The sequence below is a fragment of the Protobothrops mucrosquamatus genome, unplaced genomic scaffold (genome assembly GCF_001527695.2).
Source record: "Protobothrops mucrosquamatus isolate PMUCROS unplaced genomic scaffold, P.Mucros_1.0 scaffold126, whole genome shotgun sequence".
Lineage (NCBI taxonomy): Eukaryota > Metazoa > Chordata > Lepidosauria > Squamata > Viperidae > Protobothrops > Protobothrops mucrosquamatus.
The window spans coordinates 1042237-1058234 of NW_015386493.1; the positions used below are offsets into that span (position 1 = coordinate 1042237).

Genomic DNA, 15998 nt, shown 5'->3' on the forward strand with positions numbered 1-15998 from the left:
TTAATCGGAAACACAGCTGGTAATATTTGGTTTTAATTCGGCTTTTATCGGGGTTTATTTTTTGGATTTCTGTATTTTTGTATTTTGTATTTTTTGTATTTTGTGTATACTATTTGTTTTTAATATGCTGTGAACCGCCCTGAGTCCTATGGGAGAAGGGCGGTATACAAATTAAATTATCTATCTATCTATCTATCTACCTATTAAACATCTTTTGCAACAATACATTTTCAAGATTAGTCATGGGATGCTTTAAATTCATGTTAATATTACATCCCACAGTTTGAAGTACAGCTGCTTAATACTACATGAAACTGACAGGATGCCTATTCACCTCCCATAACTCAAAAGGTACGTTTCTATATTCACCAGTTAGAGTGGCGGTCTCTTTTCTGAGCTGAAGAGCCCTATTGTACAGGTAGTCCTCGACTTACAATAGTGCATTTAGTGACCGTTCAAAGTTATAACGGCACTGAAAAAAAAGTGATTTGCAACGGTTTTTCACACTTATGACCGTTGCAACATCCCCATGGTCATGTGATCAAAATTCAGATGTTTGGCAACTGACTCGTATTTATGACAGTTGCAGTGTCCCGGGGTCACGTGATCACCTTTTGTGACCAGCAAAGTCAATGGGGAAGCCTGATTCACTTAACAACCTTATTACTAACTTAACAATTGCACTGATTCACTTAAACAACTGTGGCAAGAAATGTTGTAAAATGGGCCAAAATTTATTTAGCAAATGTCTCACTTAGCCACAGAAATGTTGGGCTCAGTTGTGGCCTACCTGTATTTACTATCTCACACTGCAAATCTCTTCTATTAGGCCACAGTGTTATTTTTCAGGTGTGGATGATCACAACTCAAAATACAATTGATTATTTAGTAAAGAGAAAGGTAACAAAGCAATGACCAGCATCTTACCCAGGTAACAAAGCAATGACCAACATCTTCAGGTAACTGCTCATATTTCTCCAGCTCTTTCAGGAATATACTGTTTAAAGAAATGATTGAATAAAACTATTAACATGTTCCTCTTCCCTTTCTATATTGTAATTATACCGTCCATAGTGGCTATAACATATTGTTATACGCAATACTTGGGCAGAATTATCCAGTCAATCTAGCCTTAGAACTAAGCTACACTTTATAGTTCCAGTAAAACAATGATCTAGCGATAGCTACAGCTATGCTATGTCAGGTTATGGGACACTGCAATCATGCCAGACTTACAAAATGTGGTACCTTTTAGCTGTGATGAGTTAGAACTATGCATTAAACAAAACATACACATTGAAATAACTAATAGGAAAATTAGCACTTATTTACTGACTTCATTGCAACTTGAATGATCTAAAATTGACCGTACAAACAAACAAACAAACAAATTACAGGAAGAGAACGCTTGCATTTCCAAGCTTTATAAAATCCATCCATACCATTAGTTTATGAACAATTAGCAAGCTCTTTTATTATTATAACAATTTAATTAAAGATTACAATTTACAACAATACAAACTAAGAAATAAAATAAGAAAAAATAAAATGGGCAGGAAAGAAAGAAGCAGAAAAAAAAGAAAAAAAAAATAAGAATATAGTAAAGAAATATATAAAAAAGTGACTTCCCCGTTTACCACAATATGTATAACCAATTTTAGTAATTTATCACTTCTCCTGAAAAACAACAAATGATCTCTTGTTCCCATCCATCTCTTATCTACAAACAAATCTATAAAGCCTCGTTATTTTACTCCCAGTGTCAGCAAAAATCCATTAAGGGTTACCAGAAATAACAACATATTTACTTTAATCTTGAGCAAATAAACCAACTTTATATTAATTCCTTTTATTTCAAACAATCTTAACGCTAGACCTTTCAAATAATGTCCCAGAATTTGATTTATTTTTCTCACAAAATTTTTCAAAGCTTTAACAAGCCTCTTGTAAATCCCACTTAGGAAAATTATTACTCTCTTGGTTTGTTATTTGTATATCTCTTTTAATTATTAAGAGATCAAACAGTTTCTTTTGTATCTCCAGTGTAATATCCTTTTCAATGTCATTTTTAAATCCACTTTCAAATCTCAATCATGTCAGGTAAAACTTGTTCTTCTTCTATAATGTTTTTTAAACAGTCTATTATAGAAGCAGACCTTCTCAAAATTAATTTCTGGGTCCCCTGTTTAAAAGTAATTTTCAATATGAGTAATGTCAAAATATTTTACTTCATTCTATATTTGTAAGCTGAATTTGACTGCTCTTCTCTTTTGAATGTAATCTTTAGTTCCTTTTAGTTTCCTCTAGTATCCAATTAAAAAAAATAACAGAATTCAAAACAAAAGCATTTTCCTATGGGAAGGATTCTTTATTAATAATTCCAAAATTTTATTTCAAATTTACTTGGACCCTTAGTCCATTGGCATCTTTTTAAAATCAAAGTTTTGCTGTTTATTCCAGATTATTTTAATTCCTTAAATTTGTATTTAAAACTTCTTTCCTTAAGGATTGAAGAAAACTCACCCATGTCAGGCCCCAAACCAAGAATAAGACATGGTGATTCTTCCAAGCTTATTGTTTCCACACTTATATATGGAATCTTGCAAGGCTAAGTACTCTACTATCTGTATCTACCATGTACTCTGAGAACCATTAGGGAGGGGCTATCTTCACTCTTTCACACAAAATATCTGGACTGAATTGTTTCGTATTCCTCTGGAATGTATCCCCTCCCTCCTTGGAATCCAGCCTACTATATTCCATCACATCCAGTGCTGTAAAACCTGTAGGTCCAAAGATTCCCAATAGATAGAAAGCAGTTAATAAGCAATTTCCAAAAGTGTTTAGAAAAGAAAGTATGCAAACCCAGAGTCCTTTCAAAAACAGTTTGAGTAAGATGGTTATTGGCCCTCATCTCCCAGAGTTCTAAATCTATTGTAGACTAGTGCCTTGGGATCTCCTCGTAAGGAACAACTGCATGGAGTACTTGTGGGTGATCTCAATCCTCTCTTTGTCTGGAGAGGAATTACAAAAAACTATTTGCTGGCTCTTTATTCTGCTACAATCAGCAGCTCCACAAAATCAGTCTACCCTTTCTTCCCCGAAAGTCCTCAGTTTTTAGCAAGTTCTAATGACTTAAGATGTGGTTGGGCACTCACTGATTTGTTTTATGCCTAGACATCTTTTTCATACGATAGTTACAATATAAAAATAAAATCTTGAAAACTGATATAGCCATGATTCTAACAGTAACCTACACTATACGTAGTGTAGTAGCCATTTTTCACACAAGGAGATTTTGAACTATCTAATGTTCACATGTACTAGTGAGACAAATTCAAAGGAGATGACTGTGCTTGCAGCTTAGAAGTTGGAGGCTTCAGAGGGCAAGAAAATTGCTTTTTCCCATCTTGCACTCTATGCAGATACAATTATGTATTAAACAAGGCTCTTGTAAACAAAGTAATGTACCCCCTATGCTTGCAGGCTGGCTGTAATAGATGTTACATCTGTTACTTATTCACAGAAAAGTTTAGACTCCACAAATATTAACAGAGAAAAGACATATATCAAAATAGGGATCCTTACTAAGGGAGGAGATTTAGTGCAGGAGACAGCATAGAATAATTTTTATGTGTTTGTAGTGAGTGTGAAACTTCAAATAAATCCTGAATTCAGATTATGTGATCTACTAAGCCTGAATTAAGGCTTTAACGCTATTTTCAGATGCTATCTAGCATTATCAGTCATCTCACAGATAAAAGCTGATGTGTTCTATTTATCAGTTTATGTATTGTGCAGCAAAACCAAAACAACTTATTTTCTGGATGGCTGAACAACCTAGATCAACCTATTTCCATGAAATTTTCAGACCACAATAAAGCAAGTCCATTTTAAGATCTACTTAAATAGAAAACTAGAATAAAACAATGCTAGTCTGAAAATTGTCAAACTCCACTCCTTGAACCTACAATTTGCAGTAGCAAAATAAAATGATATATTCATTTAATATATCAGAAGACATTAAATCATTGTTTTTTTCCCTAACAGTAGAGTCATGGGTGACTCTCTTCACTCACTTGTTATGGAATTCATAGATCTCCTGCATGTTTCCAAAAATGATGTGCTCCTTGTTGACAATACCTGGTGGGATCTCTTCAACACCACTTGTTATTTCCCAGAGATATGTCTGGTAAAAAAAAAATAGAAGCAAAAAAAAAAAAGGGGGGGAAATGTATTTGGTTTAACAATTCTCTAGGTACAATCATCCCCAAACTAATATTTGCAAAATCATATTGATCTTTATAAAATGTCAATTTTTTTAGGTTTCTATAATATCACTTTTTGGTTTTACAATCATGACGTCCTAACAAGTGCAATGTGTCAATGAAAAAGTAACAGTTTAAAGTCAGACCCTGAAATACAGAAGAGAGGAGTTTCGGTTCAGAGAGAGAATAAGCCAGTTCTCGAATGTGCAATGCAGCAGTGGAAGCAATAATAGAACATTATCCCTCTAACAAAACAGTAAAAGCTTAACAAAAGCAGCAACCAGTTCATTGTGCCTGAAAATGAACAGATATGCTATTGTCTCTGTTCAATCAACATAGGAATGTTTAAAAAGCAAAACAAGAAGTCGATCAAGCCAGCAGTGGCAATTCTTGATTTAATTGACTAACATCTCTACTTCTGATACAGCATTGCACAACTTAGCTCTATGGTTACAGATTATACAATATGACAATGAAAAAATATATATTTGAGAACCCCCATTTAGCTTGGAAACAAGAACTTACATCCATACATTCCCGGAGATCTCTTACATAAGCCTTCTCTGTCTGGATAAGCTCAGCCATGATGAACCTTTCCAAGCACAAGAGAGACAACTTTAGACTATTCATTTCATCATATATCATTCTAAGCAGGAGTTAGATACATGGCAAGGATTTTATATAGTGAAATATATTTGATGAGCTCAAGAGCATAGAGTGCATGAGAACTACAACTAGAAAAAATATGGACTATAAAATGATAATAAAATGATTTAATATTGCTTTTGCATAAGTAAATAAAGTCTCATCTTGGAAGTATTCTGCCCTCTAATTTAATCGCTGCTTTAAGTAATGGCTAAAGGAATCAACAACAATACTGAATAAAACGACAGATTGTCATTAAAAGAAGGGTACATTTGCTCATTCTTATTTGTTGCTGAAAAAATATGCTAGATTCTTTTTTGGATATTCAAGAGATCAGCCTATTTTAAAAAGCCTTGCCTCAGACTTATCAAATAGCAAAGCACAACTTAAAATCCAGATTCTCATTTTCTTTTTAACTTATATGGCCATTGCTGAGAAGTGGAAATGGACAAATGGAAAAGGCAGTGGGGTTGGGTGGGTGGGAGAGGAAAACATGAAATATTGTATACTTTGATATGGACCAAGACTAGCATGTGTTATTTTTTTCTGGATTGTTTAACGTACATAATTTACATAAATGTAAAAAGAATGTTTTAGTGACGTATTAATGATAGGTTGGCTGGGACTAGGAATGCACAAGCACTTAACTAAATAGATAAAAATTACAGACAAGTCCAAAGCATGGATAAACATGCATCATGCTAGGGGGAAACAAATTATTTACTCTTTCCTGCGGGCAGACTTCCTCTTTTCCTCATTAAGTTCATGAGCAGCATCTCTCAGCTTCACCTCTGACCCAGGAACACTGGCTGGGATTATATCCAGTTGCAAGCTTTTACTCTGAATCAAGGAAGGGAAGATGACATCAAAATTAGGGAAGACAAGGAGAAACAAACACAAAAGGGGTTTACCAAGATAGAAACTCTAGAAGCCAGATTAAGCCATTCCACATTTCTTTAAGCGAAAATAAATAAATAATAATAATAAAAAAATACAACACTCACCGATTTATTGGAATCTGAAGAAATTCCTAGAGCTTTCTCTAAAGAGGTCCTGTATTTTTCCATACGCAGAGAGAAGTCTCTGTATCTCTTGTCCACTGCTGTGACACATTTTTTAATCTCTGCTGCGTGGGCATGCCCCTTTTCACAAAAGCCATCAGCTAGCTGTATCAACAACTTCACCCTCTCTTTGGTTTGCTATAGGATACATGAAAGATGGGAAGGCGGTAAGAAGAGCGGACATTCAATGCCTCTAATGAATAACAGCCTTTTCACGCTATAAATAGAAGATAATATTCTGTTTCCATGCTAACAGCTTTTTGGTACTGGAGCAGAATTATCAGGATCACTATAACATTTTTTACATTTCTAGCTTTTAGGGTTCTGGAAAGTAAGGACCTGAAGACTGAATTGATTTAGGATAGCCTCATGAATTGGCACTACTACTGTGTCTAGGGATTACCTAAGGATCCAGAAGGACAATTTTGGAGAAACATGCCTCATTACGCTGAAAACCCAATTTATAATACCACGTTATACAGTTTCAGTCTTTATAGTAGCAGAGAGTTTGATAATAAGTATATAGTACGGTGTTCGAAGACTAATGTAAGATTAACAATCCTATTTCCCCCTACAGTATGGATGTAAAAACATGGTATCACAGATTCTGTTGGGATGTATCACTCCAAATAAGATTGATGATCCAATGAATGCTAGCAGAAAAGAAGTCTGATTAATATTACACTGAAAAAAAATCTGATCTACTTATAGAGTGGCAGGAGTCTTTTATTTATTTCGTTTTATTATAAAAATGCCCTGAGCATTCTGATTAGAGCATGGGATGGTTCTGCAGATGCAGAAAAAAGCAATGAACAGAAGGAATGAAAGGCATGAGATAAAAAAGAAAAGGAAGCATAGCTAACACTAGTTTTACAACACCAACATTCTCTGTGCAGATCCATGCTTTTCTGTCTTTATCAATCATTCCTGCTTCTGCCATCCTGGCAGGCTCTGGGTTCTGGACCCTGGAAGCATGCCTTCCTTATAGCAGCGCCTATCCTCTGGAACATGGTTTCTCCTGAGATCTGGGCAGTTCTCACTCTGCTGTTATTTAGTAGAGCAATGAAGACTGTGAAGACTTGGTTCTTCACCCAGGCCTTTGGCGAAGGAAAATGAGACCCCCCTTTTCAACACATTTGCCATCTTTTATCTTTATTTTTATTGCCTGTATTATAATTACTTTGACTGTTGTGAGTCTCCAAGCGTTATTGTCAGTCAAGTGATATGCAGGTTTAAACAACATCATCATCAACAACAAACATAACAATAAACAAAACAACAATAATAAACAACAATAATAAACAATAATTCAAAGACCTGCAAATAGAAATAGAACGACTGTGGTAAAAGAAAGCAAAGGTAGTACCAATAGTAATAGGTGCTTTGGGTGCAATCCCAAAACCACTGGAGCACCACTTGAACACCATTGGCATTGACAAATTCACTACCAGTCAATTGCAAAAGCCAGCTTTATTTGGAACAGCTTTCATCCTGTGACACTATCTGTAACACCATAATGATCCACCTCTGCCCATCTGAGATCCTCAGTAAGGACTCAATAGGTGGACCAAATTGCCAAATCCAGCTCAACATCTAATTGACTATGCGATGAACTATCATTTCATATACTGACTTTTGTTTTTTAAACTCTTCTTTCTCTTTTTCAAGATCTCATCAGTTCCAGTTAATTCCAACTTTCTCACTCTTCCTTTTCGTCTAGACCCATTCCCCACCTTCATAAATCATCTCAATGTATTCATCTCATGCCAACCATTTATTCAATATGGACAATTAATTAATATACAATTAGCACCCCTACATTCTGGACCCTTTCTTTTCTTATTTTAGCACATACATTTAAGTATCTCACCTGCACTGCATTCAACTTACTTTTATGTTTTTCTTGACATGTTCATGTTTCATGAATCCTTTTAAATAAATATATACTACCTACTCTCTTTTTACTAACATTTGTTAGTCTTAAAATGTCTCCATCTATTTTCTCTGTCAATCACAATAATTCTGGTCTCTAATACATCAATTTTCAGATCCATTATCCTTGCTGTATCTAAAATTTGCTGCAAATCATCCAGGCTGTAATAGGCATCATTCACATATGAAAATACATATGTGTTCACAATTCCAACCAACCGACATCTAATGTCACACCAAACCTATACTAAATAACCAAGTGGACATCACATATTTTGACTTTTTCCTCCTTGGTGTTAGCTGAGCATTCTTTAATGCTCACTTGTGCTTTACTCTTATATATCACTCTTCTTGCCACTGAACAGCCAACATTCAAAACCAAATTTCTCTAGAACTTTCCATAATTCAAGCCTATTCATCAACGTACACTTTCTCAAAACCATTAAGTGGTGCATAGAGTAATTTAATAGTAACCAATGAAAAGCAAACTGTGATATATCAGATTCTACCAGCAGCTTCTCAAAGCAGTAGAAAAAGGCAGATGATTTCCACTTGGATTACAGAATTCCTCAGGTATGTAACTGATATTTCGCTGACATGATTTCAGTACTGCTATTCAATAATGAAATAAATATTTTGGGATATCATGTTTTTAAAACCAAACGTGTATTTTATTTTAGCCACAAGAACATGATTTTTTTTTTAGGCATTAGACTTTTTTTCCCTTTTAGGTATGCATGAATTAATCAAATACTGATATTTTCAAGGCCAACAGCTTATAATCAGCTAGGTTAACATCTCCTTTATTAGAAACTATGATCCAAGCAGGCCAACACCTATCAATTTTCTAAACTGCTAAAATAGTACAATGCAAAAGAAAATATTCTGCACTGAATAATGAAAATACAATTTTAAAAAACCTTAAATAAATTATAATGGCTAAATGAACTAAACATAAGTTGAAAAGCAAAACAAAACAAATCCCAAACACCAACAATCGGAATGGAAAAGATAATATCTATATAAGTATAAAGATCTACATTGAATTAATTCAGCCATTGAGCTTGTCATCAAACCTGGATAATACAACATGTGTCTTCTTCTCATTTTTAGACTTTTCAAAAATAGATAACAAACTCATCCTCTTACACTCTTTCCAGTTATATAGGATTATCCTCTTTGGTATACCCCAAGCCTGATAAAGCCAAAGCTCTTTGACAAATCCTATCTTTTAGGAATATAATTCAGCATCACTTTAAGATCCTTAAATCTAATATTTCTTCCCTAAGTTATGTTAATATATTTATTAATCTGAAACCAAAATAAAGCTATATCATAGAACAAGACAAAATCTAGAGGATTAAAGAACTTTCAAATTTCTTACATCACCAACATAAGAGATTTAATGTCCACCCCTTTAAAACATACTTTAAGGGTAATAAATTAAAAATAATACTTTCTGTTATTTTCATTTTTAAATCCTGATATCATAAGTATATTTCACATTTTGTAACAGGAAATCTTGATTGAGAAACCAGTGCAATAGCTTGCCTTCAGAAGTTGTGGGTACCCCATCACTGGAGGCTTTCAAGAAGAGACTGGACAGCCATTTGTCTGAAATGGTATAGATGCTCAAGCAGTGGGTTGGACTAGATGACCTCCAAGATCTCTTCCAACTCTGTTATTCTTTGGAGACCATACAGTGCCTAAGCACTTCAGTAACACATCTTCCCCATTATTTTCAGATTTGAATTATACCACGGTAACAAATTCTCATGTGCTTATCTATCAATAACCAAATATGCCTAGCAACTTTCAAAGCAGGAAACAAAAATCCTGATTTAAGATGTCATAACTTCATTCAAGGTTTCAAAGGTGTTACACATCTGCTTTACAAATGGGCCCAAAGAGGAAATCACAGTAAATCTTATCCCAGAAGCATATAGATGTAAACATAAAAACTCAACGGTATCGTTGAAAATATAGTTGGTTAAAGTCATCATCTTCACAAGGTAACTGCAATGTTTTAGCTTTCCTAAGACATTTTTGATTAACCTATCAATTTATATAAAAGACAATGGGAATTGACACTGAAAGTCCTCTGAAATACACATGAATTTCAATGTAATATTCAATTTAATATCATTAATCTTACTAAAAGACCTGGGAGTTTTGACCATGAAGTTGTACTTCTTGAAATTATATCTATATATTTATACATATTTAATTCAACATATTGTGACAAACATTAGAAGAGGCGTAAACTCAAGTATTTTATAGACTTGATGCAAACTATAAATGCTAATCTCCTACAATATTCTACAAATATAATAGGTCCCAAATGCAACAAATTAGATTTATCACAATTAATAGTAAGGGTTGCAGAATCACCATATGGCATGGGAGATGGATTTAACCCACTTTTTCCAAACTGGGGCCCAAATTGGTATCTTTTTCAAGATATGGGGATATAACAGAAAACCTAAATGTGTACAGTATTTCATTTACCTTTGCAGTTATCTGGAATTCTTCATGTTCTTTCAAGAGCTCTTGAGTATGCTGGATACTAGAGCCAGTGGAAGTGTGCGTGGATAAATAAAACTCTCCATTATCATGGATCCACTCAAGAGCCTAAGAAGACAATTGAAGAAGAAAAATTAAATAGCTTCTTCTAGGACAGTGGTGGCGAACCTATGGCATGCGTGCCAGAGGCGGCACTCAGAGCCCTCTCTATGGGCACACATGCCGTCGCCCCAGCCCCACCTTCCCGTGCCCCCCTCCTCACCAGCAGCCCCCCCAAGAAGAGAGTTGCCCCCGGGCGCAGCTCGCGCAGAACAGCGCAGCCAAGGACATGGCAGCCAGGCAGCAGGGACAAGACTCCGCCCTCGTGCCCTGTCATGCGCAGATGATGCTGCGGGGTGCGGGCGGAGGGCGTGGCCGCCATGGTGCTGCAGGGCCACCTGGGCAATCTGCTGAGGCAGGCCATGGAGGCGGTGGGTGGCCCTGCAGGCGGGCAGGTGGGGCAGGGATGGAGCAGGGGGCAGAGTGGATGGGGGCGGGGCGGTTTTTGGGCACTCGGTCTCTAAAAGGTTCGCCATCACTGTTCTAGGAGAAGCAACCTGACCATTTCCCAACAAGAGGTTATTTATTTAAATTTCTGTGAGTTTCTGTCTTGTCTTTTTTTCCTTGCATCATTCAAATTATATTTTTGTCATAGTCTGAAGTAATCTTTCTGAGAAAAAGAATCACAACTGAGATCATTGTGAAAGATTACTTCAGACTGTGACAAAAATATAATTTGAATGATGCAAGGGGAAAAAAAGAAAGGCAAAAACTCTGAGAAATTTGTTTACTTCTAAGCCCAGGTGGCTTCAAGTCTAAGGCGGGACTAGAACTCAGGATCTCCCAATTTCTAATCTGATGCCTTAACCAATACACCAAACTGGCTCACCCTAAAATTGTTAAAGTTATCTATTTTTTTTTCAATAGATAGATAGAGGTAAACAATCCTGTATTTTTATGTAGAATGGAAGGATGGATACGTGTGTGTGTGTGTGTGTGTGTGTAATATGGGACTGCATTTCTAATATCTCTATGAATATATTGAATGGAAGGGGGTCCACAGATTTTCTGTTGTTGTTTTTCTTTTGTGTTGCACATAATGCTAAAAGATAGCCCATAAACTTTAGTTTGGCTTGACAAGGAATCTGGGAGGAAGGTGTTTGAAGGTGAAGGGGAAACATATTGGAAAAAGCCCTAGGGACATGATGTTTTGTTGCTGATTCTTGAATGACAGCTAGAGGAAGAATTATGAAAAGATATGAACATCCCAACTCAACTATATCAATAAAGATAGACCCTGACCTGTTTAGCACTTCTTTCAAAGACTACATATTGCTGACATTGGTCAAGGCGTCGTTTTCTCATTGTCCAGTAGTGTAGGACACGATTTTCTCTCTGGAAAAGTTCATTCAGGATATCTGCCAGGTGAGAAATATTAAAGGACAAATCACGCACAAATATATAATTTAAGCCCACATAACAATAAACATACACAATGTTTGCCTATATTATTAGTTTTTAATTATACATCAAATCTAATATATTAGTTTATGCAAGATGTATTTCTTTCCTCCTTTCCACAGTGTCAATTACACCCATGAGCTTTCTCTTACCTTCAGAATAGCTTTGGAGATACGAAAGAGCAATAGATTCATCAACGACAGAGAATCTATTTTTTACTTTTGTCTATCTCATTAAGAGGAAATCTCATCATTGAGGCCTTATCAAAAAACTGCCGAACCATATTAAAACCAACCTGTGACAAAACATCCAAACTCACTTTTGACCTGCTGTTCAGGAGCCTTGATGTGAGTCACCATCCCTGGCATATTTACACTATTTCTGTGCAGGTACTTCAGGAACACATCTGCATTTCTCCGAGCCAATGTGCAAGCCTAGAAAGGGCAAGACAGATGCATCACCCGAAAAGGATCAAAACAATGCAGACATCATTATTCTGAATCATTGAGAAAATATTTATTTAAGCTATCAATAGACAGTTGAAACAAAACAACTTTGTAACAGCACTGCATGTTTTTGTTGCTATCCTGCCTTTATTGTTTTTATAAATAACTCAAGGCGGCAAACATATCCAACACACTTTCCTTGCCCTATTTTCTCAGCAACAACAATGTGAGGTGGGTTGGGCTGAGATCAAGTGACTAGCTGAAAGTCACCCAGCTGGTTTCATGGCTAAGGCAGGACATGGTCTCCCTCTTTATAGCCTGATGCCTTAACCAGTAGACCAAACTGGCTCTCTATTACATATATTTTTGCTAATGTCAACAATCTGCAAAATTAGATAGCAGGAGAGCATTAATGCATTGGCCCCAGCATACAAGAGACAGAGAGAGCAGACACACACACGCACGCACACACACACACACACACACACACAGACACAGAAAGAGAGCAAGAGAGAGAGAGACAGAGACACAGAGAGACACTTTTCTAATCGGGTCAGTTTTTAAATAGCTAGGATACTAATATAGGAGATTCAAAATTCATTGCACGAAACAGTGTTTCCCAATCATGGCAATTTGCAGATGGGTAGATTTTACTTCCCAGAATTTTCTGTAATGGCCAGGCTGGCTAAGAAATTCTGGGAATAGAGGTCTACACATCTGAAGGTTAGGAAACATCAGCATAGGAGCACAAAACCACAGAAACATTAAATCATATTTTAACATAATCAAATTAGGGCCAACATGCTATATACATCCAATTAAAACAGCATCAAAATTAATCTTTTCAAACCAAAATCATCAATAAGAATTGACTGACATATATGGAACACACAGAAGTAAGCATGTTGCAATCACGTTAAAAGTTCAGTAGGAGTCATTTTTGAATAATCTTTTTAATACTCTTCTGAAAAACAAGTTCAAATGTTTGATGTCCTTTACTGTGTCTCTTTTATACACAGAAGAGCAACTGCCGAAATAGAGACCAACTTCATAGTTACCACTTTCCTAATAATTTTAGTACATTTTGTTTCTTCTCAGAGATTATTTATAGGCAACTTGAGCATGCTAACTCGCCTCCAATATATTAACAAAGATGAGCAAAGATTCTTCTTACTCAAATCTAACGTTAGATCTACACACTCAGAATTGGTACGTAGACTCTGTGGATCTAAATACCTAATTCTAGCAGAAAGTTTATTTTTAAAAGGGGAGAATGATGGTGACAGTTGAATTTAACAGCTCTGCTCAACTGTCAGGCCAAAGGGTTCTTATCCTACATTCTACTAAGGAATAAAAACAACTATATTAAATGTGTATGCCACTCAACTCTTAACAACTCTGGGTACCTTACAACAAATGGTATTTATGATTTAATTGGATTCTAGCTCATAATTTCTTGTCAGAATAAAATATTATTTTGCTATTCAATTTTGAAATATTTTACATATAGCCAGTCATTATTTCGTGCAGTGTTTCCTTAGCCATTCAAAACTATGGCACAAATGATTACAGAACTAACCCTTTTAATTAGGAACCTTTATTTAAAAGCAGGCTTCTTTGAACTGAACTCAATTCCTGTTGTCTTCATGGATGACATATTCACCCCATTTTCTTGACAAAATATTAACATGATTTATCACTGCTTTCTTATGGATGGGGTTCTTTTTTAAAAAAAATTCCCCAGTACAAATTGAGAGATTCCCTAGTGCAGGCATGTCAAACTTGCGATGGCACACGGCTTTTTCCCCATTGCCGGCAATGGGGTGGGCGCGGTTTCGGTGTGACGCATCCGGCCCGTGGGCTGGCAGTTTGACATGCCTGCTCTAGTGGTTTACCCATCCATAAACTAATCAGTTTGGGTCTGTTTATCTTTCTTTAGATCAGTCAGGTTTGGTGAGATGCTATCATCTCTTTTAAACATCATTCAAATGTTTTTTAAAAATAACTAATGGACTATAGGTAGTTAAAATAAAGGTTTTTCTGGCAGATTAGCTAAACTAATGTGACAGCAGCTGCTGTCTCCCCCTCCCCCCGCCCCCTATTTTCTGCAGCTTGAACCACAGCTAAGATGCAGTCCTTCTGCTGTCATTTTCAGCTGCTCAAATCACTTCTTCTCATAGTACAGGGGTCTTCAAACTTGGCCCTTTTATGACTTGTGGACTTCAACTTCCAGAATTCATCAGCCAGGCACGCTGGCTGACGAATTCTGGGAGTTGAAGTCCACAAGTCATAAAAAGGCCAAGTTTGAAGAGCCCTATCATAGTAGATACTTACCAGACTGAATCACACGAGAGCAGGCATGTCAAAGCTGCAATGTCATGTGACATCGCGCAACTTTTCCCCCCATTGCTGGCAATGGAGTGGGCACGGTTTCGGCATGACGCATCCGGCCCGTGGGCCAGCAGTTTGACATGCCTGCACTAGAGGGAGCCATTTCATAACAGGTATTTAGCCAGCTGAATCGCCCAACAGCGTACCAGATGTTGTATCTGAAGGGTGCTGCTTTAGCTGTCTGCTCATGCCAGAAGCCATAGCAACAGTGAGAAGGAGACTGAGTTCTCTGACAGTTGGTGGATTGACAGATGGAAAAGAATGTTCACTTGTAACAGCTCCTCAGTTTTGCATAACCGTCCTCATGCTTATGAGGACTATCTATATTCTATAGCAAGTTAGTGGGCAGGTTAAACTGGGCTCCGAAAGGCAAGCTCATGCACAGTATGTAACTGTGCTGAGAGCAGGAGCTGCAGACTTATGGTAAAGATAGGCAATTATCTGTAAAACTGCAGGAGGGGTAGATAGGAAGGATAAAATCCCAGGCAGGTATGCCATGACAGGGAAAGATGGACACTACCAAGTCATGCCAGGGAAGCAGACACCAATTCTAGCTATGTGCTTGAGATAAGCTGCACTCACACTGTAGAACTATAATTTGCGAAATAACATTTTCCATAGAACAAAGTCTAAGAAACATGGTTTTATAGCATTATATGACATGGTGAGACCCTGTCCAATATAAATATTTCTGATAAAAAATAGTATTTAATAAAATATTGTTACAATAAATAATATACTCTGCCAATTTATCAGTTACACATTATTGTATTAATTAGTGTATGGAACTAGGAATATACATGAAACAGGAAATCTGTTTTGAATCAGAAACAAGCCATCCCATCCACAAATACATTTTACATGTACCTATAGTTTATTTTGCCAAGCATCTCAAAAATGCTCTTGTCTGGTCATAACATTAAAATAAACAAGGTTTTATATTAAATGGGTAGCCAAGCAACTTAATATCCTACTGCTTCCTTCATTTCTTCAGTTTTCTATTCCAATTAACTAATTACACCACCTCTAATAATTTTGTCATGGTGTTCTGGGAAACCACTGCTTTCTATTCTTTTTCTTCAGTTACCATATTTTTCTGCAGTATTTCTCAAACAGTGCTGTATTTGTATTTATGCCTTAAGTATTAATATTTATCACAAGAGTTACAGGAAAGAAAAGTTACATTGGGTTAAATGAAACTACTTTAACTCTTTCAGGCCTAAGACCAATGC

The 15998-nt window shown here is 36.2% G+C and overlaps 1 protein-coding gene across 1 annotated transcript in view; it reads right to left on the reverse strand.

Moving 5' to 3' along the window:
* TRIO (trio Rho guanine nucleotide exchange factor) overlaps positions 1 to 15998 on the reverse strand; it is a 244272-nt gene that overhangs the window by 86481 nt on the left and 141793 nt on the right. Inside the window, exons 19-26 of the mRNA XM_015813007.2 lie at positions 12249 to 12363; positions 11771 to 11886; positions 10415 to 10537; positions 5918 to 6112; positions 5638 to 5753; positions 4794 to 4860; positions 4080 to 4189; positions 928 to 997 (exon numbers count right to left, since the gene is read on the reverse strand). Coding sequence (XP_015668493.2) covers positions 928 to 997; positions 4080 to 4189; positions 4794 to 4860; positions 5638 to 5753; positions 5918 to 6112; positions 10415 to 10537; positions 11771 to 11886; positions 12249 to 12363 — 912 coding nt within the window. The remainder of the gene's footprint in view (positions 1 to 927; positions 998 to 4079; positions 4190 to 4793; positions 4861 to 5637; positions 5754 to 5917; positions 6113 to 10414; positions 10538 to 11770; positions 11887 to 12248; positions 12364 to 15998) is intronic.